We start from the raw sequence: 13,997 nt of genomic DNA, 5'->3' as shown, positions 1-13,997 counted from the left end.
GTGATGGTGGTGACAGTGATGATGGTGGTGATGGTGATGGAAAAGGTGATGACGATGATGATGGTGATGGTGGTGACAGTGATGATGGTGACGGTGATGTAATGGTGATAGTAGTGATGGTGATGATGGTGATGAAACTCGGGAAAGGGCAGGGATTTGCCCCAAGCCACAGTGGTGATCAGGAAAAGGGCTGAATGCAGGCACTGACCCTACTACTCCCAATGACCTGGTTGGCCCTCTGTGTCGTGTGAAGCCATCAGCTTCATATGCTGCCAGAAAACTTGGAGAAGGAATGGAGCTGGGGCATCCCAGGCTCCCCACAGCTGGGGGAGGTGCAGATCCGGCCCAGAGTGATCTCAAGAGGAAATATGTCCTCAGGAGAGGCCCCACACTGCCTCCAGGCTTGGTCTGACTCAAAGCCACCCAAGGGGTGGAGATGGCCAACCCAGAGTCCTAGAGTTGGTGTCAGGAGATCTCGGTTTCTCCAGGTTCTACCTCCAACGAGACTTGCTACCCGGCACAAGTTTCTGAGGCCATCATAAACCTCAGTTTCCCTATCTATAAAATGGGTCCCTCTATCTTACAGAGAGGAAACTACAGAGGCAGTTAAATTTGTGTCTTTAAAAAACCATTAACCTCAATGGAAAGTTTTGCTGCCTTATCAATAATGATGGTGGCAAGGCTTGGGGTTCTTGAGGCAAGCAAAGGGTCAGCATGTAGTTGGAAACCCAAGATCTTTCCACTGACCTCCTGAAGCCTCCTTCCCCACAAGACGCCTTGGCTGCATGGACTTGATTTCCATGCCTTGGTGTCAGGAGGGAGAGCATGTACCTGGATTATCTTACAGAGCAGAGCTGGCCTTCCCTGGGAAAAGCAGCTCTCCTGGATAAAAGAAGTGAGATTCAGGCAGTGGGGAACGTTCACATTTTGTTAGATGGACAGTTGGACTTTGAAAGCTATTTTGTAGTCCCGAGGACAACATTTTCTGAGTCTGGTCAGAGCTGGAGGGGGGGACCAATTCCCTGCTCTGTGTAGTGTCCTCTATGTCCGCCAGAGGGCAGCAGTTCCTCACTGCTCAGAGCAGCAGTGATGGCGTTTGGACGAGTGTAGCTGCAAGGCTGCCATTGCAGGGCTGAAGCCTGCGGGTTCCGGCCAGCAAAGATGGTGGGGTTTGCTCCCAAACTCCCCAGGCATCTGGCCAGGAAAACACTCTTTCTGATTCCGCTCATTCATGTTCCTGGTTTCCCTGTGAGCCTGCCCAAACCCTGACCCCTTGCTGTGTAACCATCACCCTCTGCACCGTAGCCTCCTTAAGGCCAGATCTTAACTGATTTCTCAGTCTGAATGGCTGCGTGCCTGGCTGAAAGCAGGTGCCCATGGACATATGTCTGTAGAATGCATGAATGAAGGGAGGGCAGGCACTCACAGATCGGTGGGGAGGGGGTACCGTTCCCACTCCTTCACAGGCAGCACGAAGTAGGGGACCCGGGGCACCATGCCCGTCTTGTCTAGATAGTACTTCCGATGCCACTGTGCTATCTACAGCTCGACCCAAGGAAGAGATGACAGGCTGTTAGTATGCAGCAGTGACGCGGGGCACCTGCAGTTCCCGCCTGGCTATACCTGGGCAGGGGGTGGGGGCTGCCTCCCCTAATGCCCCTGTTGGAGTCCCCAGCTGGGTGACCTCTCTGAGACCAGCTTCCTGTCTGTCTAATGGGGGTAATGGCCCACAGCACACCAGCTTTGCTAGGGAGAGTAAGGGAGACAAGCAACCTGCAGAGGTAAGGTATGTGACTCCTGGCTCAGCAGGTGGCAAGTTTGTTTCTCCCTCCCCCCACACCAGGACTGGGGGTCCTCTGTGTGAGAGCCATGATGGAGAGCAAAGACCCTCCCCCCACCCCTGGACGTCTGACAGCGTTGACCCGGTCCTCTCCCGGGGGAGGCTGCCTTCTCATACAGTTCTCTGCCCTAAGGACCAGGAGGTACCCATGTCCTTGAACTCAGGCTGGAGGGATGTTTGCAAGAGAAAAGAGGGAGACAGTGGGGTTTCTAGGAACACAGCAAAGAATGAGCCCCGGCCCCCGGTGAGGTGGGCGAGCACCTCGGTGCCTGTGGCCCCCGAGGATGTGTCTGAACCAGACCCAGAGGAGACTTTAAGGGCCAGAGGAGCAGGACCAGAACATCAGCGGGTGGGCAGTTAGGTTCCAGTCTGGGGCTGAGGTTGACTCGGGACACATTCTCAGAGGGTCTGTGAAACAGAGAGGTGTCAGGTGGGCACCAGGACCCAGGTGGGCAAGGACAGTCGGGGATGGGGGCTTAGTGGGCCCTGTGTGTGTGTGTGTGTGTGTGTGTGTGTGTGTGTGTTGGGGTGGGGGGGTTAACCTGTAGGTGAATCTTCGGCCTTTTACTCTAGTAGGAAGTAAGCAAGGGTCCACAGGGCCACGGGGCAGAGGTGAGGGTGGGCACATCCCCAGAGGCTCCAGTTCTACCCGCAGTGGGGGTGAGCAGGGACAAGAGCCCCAGGAGTCCCTGGGATGGAGGGGGCATCTAAGAAACTGAGTCCCAAGCCCTGTCCCCATTGGTCCAAGCCAAACTCATAGGTTCCTTGCTAGCTCAGGGGCTCAGAAAAAGCAAACAAAGTCACTCTTTGAGGGTGAGAGGTCTCTGGCCCCACCATCGCTCCAGCCCCCTCCCCCCACCACCACGGAGAGGAGGTAGCAGCCCAGCCCAGGACAGCCCACCTGGTAGAACCCCGCGAGCTGGGCGGAGCGGTCACTATCCAGGTTGAAGCGGGTGTAGACGGGGGTGTGCAGCCAGCAGTCCCGGGTGTGGGAGCGTTTACTCAGCACCAGGTCGGGGTTGGAGGAAAAGAGGGTCGGGAAGTGGCCGCCTTTGCTGAAGGGAGTGTGGCTCTTCTCCAGGGCAGCGTTGCGTTGGTCCTGGAAGTACTTGAGGGTGGTGGTGCCATAGGGGGAGCCGAAGAAGGCCACACTGGGGACATGACCTTGGTACCTGCCGTGGTCATGGGGAGCGGGGAGAACGGGAGGGAAGATCAGTGCAAGGCTCCAGGGCCAGTTCCAAGAGAGGCCCCGAACACCCAGGGATGGGGTCAGTGGGCCCCGTGGGTCACTTCTGGGCCTTGAGAAGCTTCCCTAAGGGGCACTGCCCAGCTCAGGGCTCCAGGGCACAATGAGGGAAAGAGGCTCTGGGCCTCTCCTCCCTACAGAGGATGGTCATACCTCCAGACCAGAGGCTGAGGCAGGGACCAGAGCACCGGGGCCCCATCCTAAGCCCCGAGCAAGCCGGCAGGTAAGTCGCTCTCCGTTCCAAAGATGGGAGGCCTCCTGCCACTGTCTCGTTAAGGGTCGCGAGAATATCAGAAGTTGGGGGGGGGGACACAGCAGTGTGACAATGCTGTCAGACTGGTTGCAGCCAAGGCCTGGGTTCACGTGCTGCAGCCTGGCTCCGGCTCAACAGCCTCACGAGGCGCCACTCACACGGGCTGCCAGGAGCCCCATCGCCCTCTGCAACCACGGAGGCCAGCGAGAGGGGCAGGGGGCTGGCGAGCGGGGCCCCTCGGAGACTCCGGGGAACACATGCAGGCACAGGACGCTAAGGAGCCCCAGTCAGGTGAGATTTACACAGAGAGCCGGGCTTACTGCAGCCAAGTGAGGGGAGACCGGGTGACCCCCGAAGAGCAGGAGCGTCAGACTTTGTGCATGGGACAGAGATCAATGCTTTCCCGGTCAGTGCTTCTCACCCCCTAAGACCCGGCCTGGACCCCATGGTGCCCTTGAAATGGCCCTTGACAAGGCCATCACGGGTCGCCTGCCGCACTGGACGTTGGTGACCTCTGCCTTCTCGAAACACTGCTCCTGGATTTTAGGACACTGTTCTCTCCTTGTCTGCTGGTCTTCGCCTGCCTCTCTGACCATTCCTTCTCAGTCCCCCCCACCCCATGACGCACCTCCTCTGCTCTCTTCCTCCAGGGACCGTCCTGAGCCCCCACAGTCCCCTGCGTGATGGTATCCACGCCGAGGCCTTAACCTTCACCCTTGTGTGGATGACCCCTGGTCTTCATCTCCAGCCCAGAAGTTCCCTCAGACTCCCGTACACAGTGGCACACTCATCCTCTCCCTCAGATGTCCCAGGCACTCTCTCTCCCCACCACCTCCCCAGCAGCTAGTCCCATCTCCGTGAAGAGCACTCGCCGGACGGTCACGCCGCCTCTTGCCTGGGCCGTGGCTGCAGCAGCCCCCCATCCTCCTAACCACCCGCTTCCCATGCTCTTACCTCCCACCCCGTTCCCATACTTCAGCCGGACTGACCTAAAGTCAAGCCCTTGGCGTGGCATTCAAGGCCGTCGGAGGGTGGACCTCACCTCCTTCTCCAGCCTCACCAGCTGTCCCGCCGCGGGTTGTAAAGAGCCATTCGCAGTTTCTTGCCTGTTGCTGCTCTTTCTCCCTCCCACCCCTTTTCTCTCCCATGGCATTTGCCCTGTGCCCCCCAGCCATCAGGAATGCCTGCCCTCTCCCCCCGCTCCTGATGCTTGCCTACAAATACTAAAGGATCCTATTAAATACTGTGAGCCCCGAGAAGCTAAATACTACGGGGCCCCTGGGGGGCTCAGTCGGGAAAGCGTCCAACTCTTAACTTCAGCTCAGGGCATGATCTCAGGGTCATGCGATCAAGCCCCACGCTGGGCTCCACGCTCAGCACAGAGTCTGCTTGGGATTCTCTCTCCCTCTGCCTCTGCCCCTCCCCCTGCTCGTGCTGTCCTTCTCTCTCGAATAAATAAATCTTTTTTTTAAAAAACAGACTTGTCCTGTCACTTCCTTGAGATCCTTTCCTTGCCACCTCTCCCAGGTCTAGGTGGGTCGTGCTCTCTGTTCCCATCCCACCGCCAGCCAAACCTCACTCCGAGGGCTCTTGTCTCTGTCTCCGCCACTAGGCTGGGAGCTCCTTGAGCACAGCTGGCTCATGTCTAACCTCCGGACCCCCAGTTTTCAACACCAGGTCTGGCACGCGGTCTGAGTAGGAAACGATTAGGGAACAAACAAAATGAGTGGCTGCATGCCTACAGCATCAGTGATGTTTCCAGTTGGGCCTGCTCGCACAAATGCCCAACAACTGTGCCGCAGGGGTCCCCAGCAGCTCCCCTGGGGCCTCCCCTGCTGGGAAGCCAGAGGCCTCGCCTGCGCTCAGCTGGGTTCTCTTACCAGGGAAGCCCCAGGGAGTGCGGGGAGCCTGCCGGCCCCTGCGACATCACGGGCTTCCCCATCTCACCAGGCCAAAGCGCACTGCGGTCTGAGGTCCGCGCTTCAGGGTCACCTGCAGCAGCTGCTCTGGGCCTCGGCCTCCTCACCAATAAAATTAGAGAGCAATGCGTGGCTTGCTTCTTCCCATCTTCAGGTGGGAGTCAGGAAACCAAGCCCGGGGATTACTGACATGCCTTCCAGTTGCTCTCCACTGTGGGCAAAATAGACCAAGACCCCCTCCCTGGTTCCTGGCCCTACCGCGCCTCAGCAGCTGTGCCTTTCTAGAATCTTGCAGCACTTAAGGTTGCCTGGGCCCAAGCAGGGAGTGAGGGGAGAAGCCTTCCACTGCACTCAGGCATTCGCCCAGCCTTCCCTCTCCTGCCCGTGGCTTCTCTCCGTCCTTGAGACCATGACCCTGAGGATCCTCACCCGCTCCCACCTGCCTCTGCCCTTTTGCCGGCTCCTCCCGAGTGCCTCGATGGTGGCTGGGTCTCCTTCTCTCCTGGAAAGACAGTAGGGCTGGTGATGCCTGGGAGGTCACCCTGGCCGCTTCCGGGACAGAGTCCTCCCCTTTGCCACGGTTTCCCCCCCGTCCTGGGTCCGGAGCCTCCCCTCCTGCCCTCCCTCCGCCCCCATCAGCCCCTCTCTGTTTCTCTCAGCCTCCGTCCTCCCTCCTTGCCATCTCTACTCTCTCCTGCTCTCTTAGCTTCTTCCTCTCTGCCTACAAACACGCACCTTTGTGTGCATTTTTTCCCAGGCTGCAAAATCCTGCAGTGGGCCTTGCCCCCTCGCATCCCACTCTTTACTCCCGAATTTCCCTGCAGAACGTTCTGTACCTTCTGCCTTTGTTTCTCCCTCTCCCATTCTTTCCTTGACCTCCCTCAGTCCGATTTTTCGCCACCACCCCCCGCCCCTGCCCCCGCTTCCATGGGAGCCTGTATTTTTTCATTAAGGTAATGTAAAATCATCCAGTTGCCAAATCCAACATCCTCGGCTCACCCTCTCTCGGTGGCAACACTCGCGCTGATGCAGAAACTCATTTGCAAGAAACATAACCTGAGCGGTAGAAGCAGAGTTCCTGAGAGTTCTTTGCACTATGTATGAAACCTAATAACAATATAAGCTAGACAGTCAAGCAGTCAGAGTCCGGCGGTAGGAAGAAGCTTCTTCCCTCCTCCTGATGAGTCCTTCCACATGGAGGGAGCTCCCCACGGACGTGCCTCTGCCCCCGACTTGTCCTTCCACCTTCAGGTGGAAGAACGTCGGGCTGGCGGGCTCAAGAGGGAAAGGAGCAGCCTTGTTGAAGCCCACCCATCCCTCCCCCTTTTCCGTGGAAGCAAGCCAGCCCACACGGCTCCTCGGTGCTGCTTTGGGCGGACACACTCTGCCCTTCAGGAGGAGAGCCGGCCCCGATCCAGCCCTCTGCCACCTCCTTCCGGGGTCCAGTACCAGCCCCGTTCTCCCATATCAGCTTTCACTCTTTCATCTTATTTCTCCAGTGGTTCAGAAGGCAGGAATGAAAGAGAGGCTGGTCATCAGGTGCTGTCAAACCCCAACAGAAAGATCATAAAGTGACAGCACCAAAATGAAAGAAAGGTTGTCTGCAACATTCTTTCGGGACAAGAGCGTGACCCAAGAACAGCAGACTGGCCAAGTGGCCGTTCAGGTAGAAAGGCAGCCGCTGGTCCTTTCCCGGCAAGAAAGAGCTCAGGAACCAAAGCAACCCACAGGCTCTCCTTGCAAGTAGTGTTCAGTGGCGAAATCCTACCAACTAAGAGATTATTCAAAAGAAAGAAATGCCCAGGAATGTAGAACCTCTGTGAAAAGGAGTGGTGGTCAGCTTCAAATCTATTTAAGTACGGAACTAGAAAGAGCAGCGAGGTGAAGTCTGGTGGCAGCGCGGAACGTAAATGTTATAAAACCTGTCAAAGGGAAAAATAAATTTCGGCAACAAAAATTGGAGGGGTGGGTGGAGGGGCAATGGGAGTGCACTTACGAAGAATTTATACGCAGAGTCAACCCATGGCAACTAAATTTAAAATGTGTCGTTGAAAAACACACAACACAGTGACTCTCACCCCTGGATGGTTGTTATTTTCCCTCCCTCCCTCTCCTTTAGAGGGATCTTTTGGGAATTAATATTTCTTGAGCTGAATTAGCATTTATCTAAAGTCTGGGGATTCTTCCATTTTATGCCAGCATCTTTCTCTTCAGTGAAGTCCTAGTCAGATTACATTTCATGATTTTCATTTTAAAATAGCAAATGTGGCATGATCGTATTTTTATAGAATTGCTTTGTCTATCTTTCTATCCAGCCAGCCAGCCAGCCAGCCATCGAGTCTTTTTGCTGAATAGACGCACAACGAGGAACCTGGAAGGAAGTTCACCAAAAGCTAACCCTAGCTTATTCTAGGTGTTTGGATTTGGGGTGGTTTTTTTCTTTCTGCTTTGTACGGGTATCTTTTTTTTTTTTTTAAGACAGTGAGATAATGTTAAGAATTACTTTACTGGGAACCTACTGTGCGCCAGTGTTGGGCATCCAGAGGTCCACAAGCCTCGGCCCTTCTTCCTCCTGCCTACCCCCTCATTCCGTATTTACTGCCATACACGGTGTGTGTACAGGAGCTCTGATGCCTTTAAATGCAGGGAGAGAGGCCCATTCCCCGCGGTGGGGTGGAGCGGGATTGGTGGAGTCCCCAGAAGGGCCTTCCACTGGGGTCAGGCTTTGAAGAGAACCTCAGTGTGGAGGGGGCGGCCTGGGAGCTCGTTCTCTTCCTCTGCTTATCTTCTAGGTGCTTCCAGATGCCCCAGAGTCCTCTTCTCTTTTCAGAGACCCACTCCCTCTGGGAAAGTTCATTTATGTTAGACTTCCAATACCGCCCTATACACCAAAGACGCCCAGAGCTGTGTCTCTGTGTTTCTTCTCCCGGCTACGGAGCCACACACCTAGTCGTTCATATAGGGCTTGCCCACAAGTGCCAGGTGCAGACTGACCAAAACCAGCCTGTTCCTCCTCCTCCTGGATAGCTCTGCCTGGCTTAATGACACCCATATCCACCCCTCACCAGCCAGAAACCGGGATTCACGCCATCCTCCCTTCTCCATCCCCCTCCTGTCCCTAGGCCCTGTGCCTCTCTCACGGCTGCCAGCTTGGCTCTTCGCTCGCCGGAACAGTCTTCAGTCTCCCAGACCAAGTCTCACCCCTCCAGCCGGCTGTCCACACTGCTGCCAGAATGATCTTTCTCAAACACGCATCACATCACTAAGGCTCACCTCTCCCTTCTTGCTTCCCCACGGGCGCCCAATGCCCTGGAAGCATCACATGCTGCCCACACCTCTGAGCCTTCGCACACATCCACTTACCCGGGATGCCATGTCTCCTCCTGCCCCCGGGGGGTTCCCCACCCGCTCACAGAACCAGGGCTCTCTGTCGCCTTCCCTAACCACACACCCTCTACCGAACGTGGATGTGTCACATCCTTCGTCCACACTCAGGCGCACATTCATCCACCTCCTCTGCTGATCTGTGTTTCTATCCTCAGCACCTATGCAGCACCTAACACAGGGCTAGGGCTCAACAAACGTCCGCTGGAGGGGGCAGAAGTCCCGAAACCCGGGGGGGCACCATGTTCCAGAACACTGCTTTCAAGGGGCTTGGCTCTGATCTGCAGAGCGCACCCAGGCACACAGCGTCCCACCCACAGGGGACTTGGCGCTCCTCGGAAGAAAGGAGCTATAGAAATGTGACGTGTTCCTGTGATTCTTGTCTTCACCACCCCCAGGCTCTCTGCCATACTCCTCCTCTGCTCCCCGATTTTCCACCTTCTCTGAATGCCAAGATATTTGCATCCCAATAGAATAGAAGACCTCTCCTCCGCAATCCTCCTAAGGTTGGATTCCTGATCCTGTTCAGAGTTTGCTGCTCGGGGAGGGGCGCAGGGGTGCACACATATGTGCGCACTTTCACATTCCTGTAGCACTCAGAGGGCATGCCTCCGCTAGCCAGGTCTGTGTCCCCTGCCTGCACTTGCAGTTGTGTGCCTTGAGGGCGACCCTGCGTGGTTCCAAAGGCCTGTTGTTGGTCGTGTGGCCGGCCGTGGTGGAAAGAACCGAGGGGAATGGCAGGAATGGCAGGTTTCATAACTGGGCATCCAACAGTCCCTTTGGTGCTGCCACACCTCCTCCTTGACCCCCTCCTCAGCCACCTGCACGCGAGCTGGGAGACTGTGCTCAGCTGGGTCCCTCCGGCAACGATCCTGTGTGTATTCCTGTGCATACAGGGAGCAATCCCTCCCTGCCTCTTGATGGCCCTGGTTGGCCCTAGACCTGACATTAAAATTAATTACCATGCCACCAGAGATCCCATGAGCAGCCTTATTAACTAATTAACTTGTGACTATTCAGCACATCCTCATTCCACGCGCACCTTCTCCATAACACTTCCTGCTGAGTACAGGGCCAGCAGATCCTTCCTCTAGGCACAAACTTTCAAAGGCTCCCCATTGTCTAGGAAATTAAGTACAAACGGGCTAGACACTCAAGGACCTGCTTGACGTGGGCCCCTGCGAGAGGTCTTCCCAGCCTTCTCATCCACTTCCTTGTTGCAGCTTTTCCACTCCAGCTAAACAGGCTTTTGTTGCTCTGGAGGCATATCCGGCCAGCACCTTCACCCCTGGCTCTCCTCGGGCCAACCGCTCCATCCCGAAGTCACTCCTCTCCTCCTCTCCCTGCCCTGGGACCTTAGCCATCCCTCAAGGTCCATTTCCAAGACCTTTTCCATGGAGCCACCCACAGACCATGCTTGTTCTCTCCATTGAACTGTCTGTGCCCTTTGTGACTCTTTTTTTATTTAAGTTTTTATTTATTTAAGTCATCTCTACACCCAATGTGGGGCTCGAACTCATGACCCCCAAACCAAGAGTCGCCATGCTCTTCCAACTGAGCCAGGCAGGAGCCCCCCTTTGTGACTCTCTTCTGTCCCAGTTCACATTCTGGCTATATTGCAATTACCTGGGCCTTTAGTCTAGTCTTTCTTTCTGAAGTATAAACTCCATGGGGAGAGAGGGAGGTGTTCTCCTCCTGTCTGCATCCTGGCACTCCTGGCCCTCAGGAGATGCTCTGTACATATTTGTTGAAATGAACTGACAAGTGGAGGCACATTTTTAAGGGCTGACGATTCTTCTGGAAAGAAGGAGGGTCCCTGTTATAAAGCCTAGGTCTCCAGGGGCCCCTAGCCCCCTGTTCTTGGAAGGCTCCCCAGTTCTTCCGGGTTGTATGAGAGGTATCTGTTGCCTATCTGGGCACATGGAGTCTCCTACATCCCTTTGGCATGTGGCCTTTGTTTTGTAGCCGAGGATGCACAGGCTGTCTTCGGGGCTGCACCTGCAACGCCAAGGCCTGGGCTGAAATGGAAAGGGGCCCCCTGTCCCAGCCTGGCCCGGTGAGGTCTCAGGCCTGCAGCAGCTGGCAGGAGCCAGGGGTGTGCTAGAGGTGGTGGGTACTGGCTCCTACTGGGTGAAGGGAGCTGATTACTAAAGTTCCAGGATTTTTTTCAAGCTGTTGTTAAACAAGCCAGTATTAAAATTTAATTGTAAAAAAAATTAAATTATATAAAGTCACAATTAAAGAAATTATATTGTTTCTTTTTTTTTCTTTCTTTCTTTTTTTTTTTTTTAAGTAGGCCCCACGTGGAGCCCATCCTGGGGGCTTGAACTCACAACCCTGAGATCAAGACCTGAGCTGAGATCAAGAGTCAGACACTTAACTGATCCCAAGAAATTATATTGAAAACAAAGGTGATAAACCCTCAAAACTGATCACTCCCTGATTATGTCACTATGTTTCACCGCCGTCCGTGTTCTGGAGTTTAGTTATGTCTCTTGCATGTGTAGGGTGGAATGATCGGATACATGTGCTGCTATGCATCTCTTCCCAGCTCTGCACTGTGACACTGTGCTGCTAGCTTGAAATCAGCCACGGCAGATAGGAGATAAATGCTGCAAATCAAGGCTTTTTCCCTCCAGAGAGCTGGTTGTCTAGGGATTCGGGGAAGGGGACACAGTCACCTCTGTGCGGCCACCTTCTTGAGAATGTCCTCTTGATAGTGGAATGCACTGATTTTAGGGTCTTGTGGCCCCTAAGGCTCAAGCCCAGCTCAGCAGCAGATAGGGGCCCAGCTGCCACTCCAGGCAGACAGAGGGAAGTGACGGGGGCAAGTCCCCCTGCCCTTGCTCCTGGTGAGAGCCCCTAGACAGAGCTGGGGGCGTCAGGGGCAGCAGCGGTCCGGCCATGAATGAAGGCACAGTGGCGGGTCAAGTGTTTGGACGAAGAGCCTGGTGAGGTGTGGTGGGAGGCAGTGAGCAAGGGGATGGGTATCACTTAGATGTGATCTGCAAGCAGGAGGCACAGAGACCCCACTGAGGCTGGTCTCATCCCTTGAAAAGCCTTACAATCCCAGGGACTTGGGACCCAAGAATTCCCTGCTCACTGCAGGGTGGGCACACAGGCCAGGCAGTGGCAAGGTGCCTGGGGACTGTGTTGCCCAGAGCAGCAAGGAACCAGGAGGAACTCCCTGGCAACGAGTCTGAAACCCAGCATCCTGTTTCCCTTGGTACCCAGAATCAGGCCTTGAACACAGCAGGGATCTAACTAATGGTAATAGATAACAATTGGAGGGATTGAAGAGAGCCTGTGTGCTGAAGTCACACGGACGTGGCACGGTAACTTGCTGAATGACCCCAAGCAAGCTGTTCGTTTCTCATCTGGGTTGTTGCAAAGGTTTTTGAGAGAAAGTGTATAAAGAGCCCTGCACAGCGCCTGGCACATAGTAGGTGCTCATACCGGGGGGCTCACACTGTCGGCTTGTCCATCACCAGCTTGGAACTCAAGCAAGTTCCCCCCGGGGCAGACCTCAGTGACCACATCTGGAACAGGAGGGGGCTGAGCCACAAGATCTCCCAAGTCCTTACCACTGGGAATATTCTCTGCCTCTAAGAATAAAACTGGTAAGGGGGATGATTTGAGTGTCAGAAGAGACTGGCTGTGCTTAAAATCCTGTGATTAATATTTATAATTAATTATCCAGGTGTGGTGGGGAACCTGGGATTCTTTCATTAAGTTAACAAAATGAGGTAGCATTTAGAAACAAAAGATAACTCAATTCATTCCTCATCGATGGGGATTTTAGGGACGGCATATCCCTCCCAGAAAGATCCGTGGCAAAAGCTGCAGATACAGGCTCAGCTATTCAGACTAGTCCAGCTCACGCTTGGAGGCTTCTTTATGATTCACTTGTTATCACAATTTCTACATCAATCCCAGGACTGGGTGCTCGAGGGAGCTGCAGACGAGGGGCATGGATAGAGGAGCAACACAGGATTGCTCCTGAAATACGCAATCCCCCCTCCCCGGCCCCAGACAGAGTGGGGGGGGGACACTTGGGGAGGGTTAGGTCCCACCTGGGGATGGTGGGGAGCTGAAGAAAAAAATATAATGTATAGAATGAAACCCCACAATAAACACCCAGAATGTGGTATAAACACCACTCTCCAGGACTGCCAAGATGGCTTTGAACTAAGCCTCATGTGATGACACCGCAATGGGGACCCATCAAGGGCGGCCCCTGCTTGTATGTCTTGTAACAAACCTGGCACATCCAAAGCGCTCAGCAAGTCTTTGTCAAAGGAATGCCTAAATGAAGGAAAGAATTAATAGGAAAATCCTAAGTCACCTTTTCTAACACACCTGGCTTGACATCAGGAGCGTCTCAGAATCCAGTCCCTGCCCTCCGCGCCCGGGGCGACTGGTGGGGGAGAGAAAGAGAATCTTAACACCCTGGGGAAAAAAATTCGGAGTGGAAATCTCAGACACTTTGACAGAAGGGGCCACAGAATGGAAGAGACCGTCAGACTTGCATCTTAGATGTGTGGGGCTTGATACCAGCCAGAGAAAAGAAAGGTAGGTTTGACCCTGCATCTGAAAATGCTACAGGCAAGGCAGATCTGCGGACTGGGAAGCTTTCAAAGCCAGCATTCTGTGAGGATTAGGTGAGATCGGTGGGAGAACCGACCACAAAGTCCGGCGGCCGGTGCACACTCCGTGCCAGATTCTTCGAAACCCACCCAGGCGCCCACCCGGTCTCTTTTAGTCCTTCTTCCGACAAGTACGACTCCTGCGCGAATCCTGGGTGCGCCACACCGGGCTGGGCCCCGAAAAGCCTGCTCCCTTCTCTGGTTCCCCACGATCTCGCTCCCGCCCAGGCGTCTCCAAACACCAACCTCACGCGGGGGCTCCCGCGCCTCCCCCTTCCCCGGGGCCGCAGGCCGGGTGTGCACGGCGCTCGCTGGGGACCCACTTTCTACGAACGGGGTCCTGGAGAGCCCCTGCCCGCGCCCAGCCACCCCCTGCCCTGAGCGCGCCAGCCCCCGGGTAGGCCACCCAGCCAGAGGAACCGTTGGCGCTCGCGGTTCCCTCAAACCCCAAAGGCGCGGGGACGAAGATTCGAGCCGGAGGAGCGTTCTACGGGCGAGACGGGGACTCCGCCCCACGGGTTCAGGCGGGGGCCTGGGGGCGCGGCGGCCTTACCCGGGCATGAGGCCGGGGGGCACGTAGGCGGCATTGAACTCGGTCAGTAAGGTGCCCGCGCTGCGGGAGGCCATGGTGGGTGCGGCGAGCGCGCAGCGAGCCCGGCGCCCCAGCGCTCCCCGCCCGACGGTAAACAGCCCGGGGTCACCTGGCAAC

The 13,997-nt window shown here is 55.5% G+C and overlaps 1 protein-coding gene across 3 annotated transcripts in view; it reads right to left on the bottom strand.

Moving 5' to 3' along the window:
• CIMIP2C (ciliary microtubule inner protein 2C) overlaps nt 1-13,975 on the bottom strand; it is a 15,454-nt gene extending 1,479 nt beyond the window's left edge. The window contains exons 1-5 of one of the 3 annotated variants that reach the window (XM_073897122.1): nt 13,842-13,975; nt 6,258-6,314; nt 5,698-5,760; nt 2,742-3,012; nt 1,427-1,539 (exon numbers count right to left, since the gene is read on the bottom strand). In XM_073897122.1, the coding sequence (XP_073753223.1) occupies nt 1,427-1,539; nt 2,742-3,012; nt 5,698-5,760; nt 6,258-6,314; nt 13,842-13,915 (578 nt within the window). In that variant the 5' untranslated portion in view covers nt 13,916-13,975. The remainder of the gene's footprint in view (nt 1-1,426; nt 1,540-2,741; nt 3,013-5,697; nt 5,761-6,257; nt 6,315-13,841) is intronic. The other 2 variants (XM_073897123.1, XM_025867589.2) reach the window with 2 other exon arrangements.
• Between the last annotated feature and the right edge of the window lie 22 nt (nt 13,976-13,997).

The sequence above is a fragment of the Callorhinus ursinus genome, unplaced genomic scaffold (genome assembly GCF_003265705.2).
Source record: "Callorhinus ursinus isolate GAN/ISIS: 27379988/994484 unplaced genomic scaffold, GSC_fseal_2.0 scaffold10, whole genome shotgun sequence".
Lineage (NCBI taxonomy): Eukaryota > Metazoa > Chordata > Mammalia > Carnivora > Otariidae > Callorhinus > Callorhinus ursinus.
The sequence above is the reverse complement of the archived record's forward strand: the minus strand, read 5'-3'. Positions and strand labels throughout refer to the sequence as shown.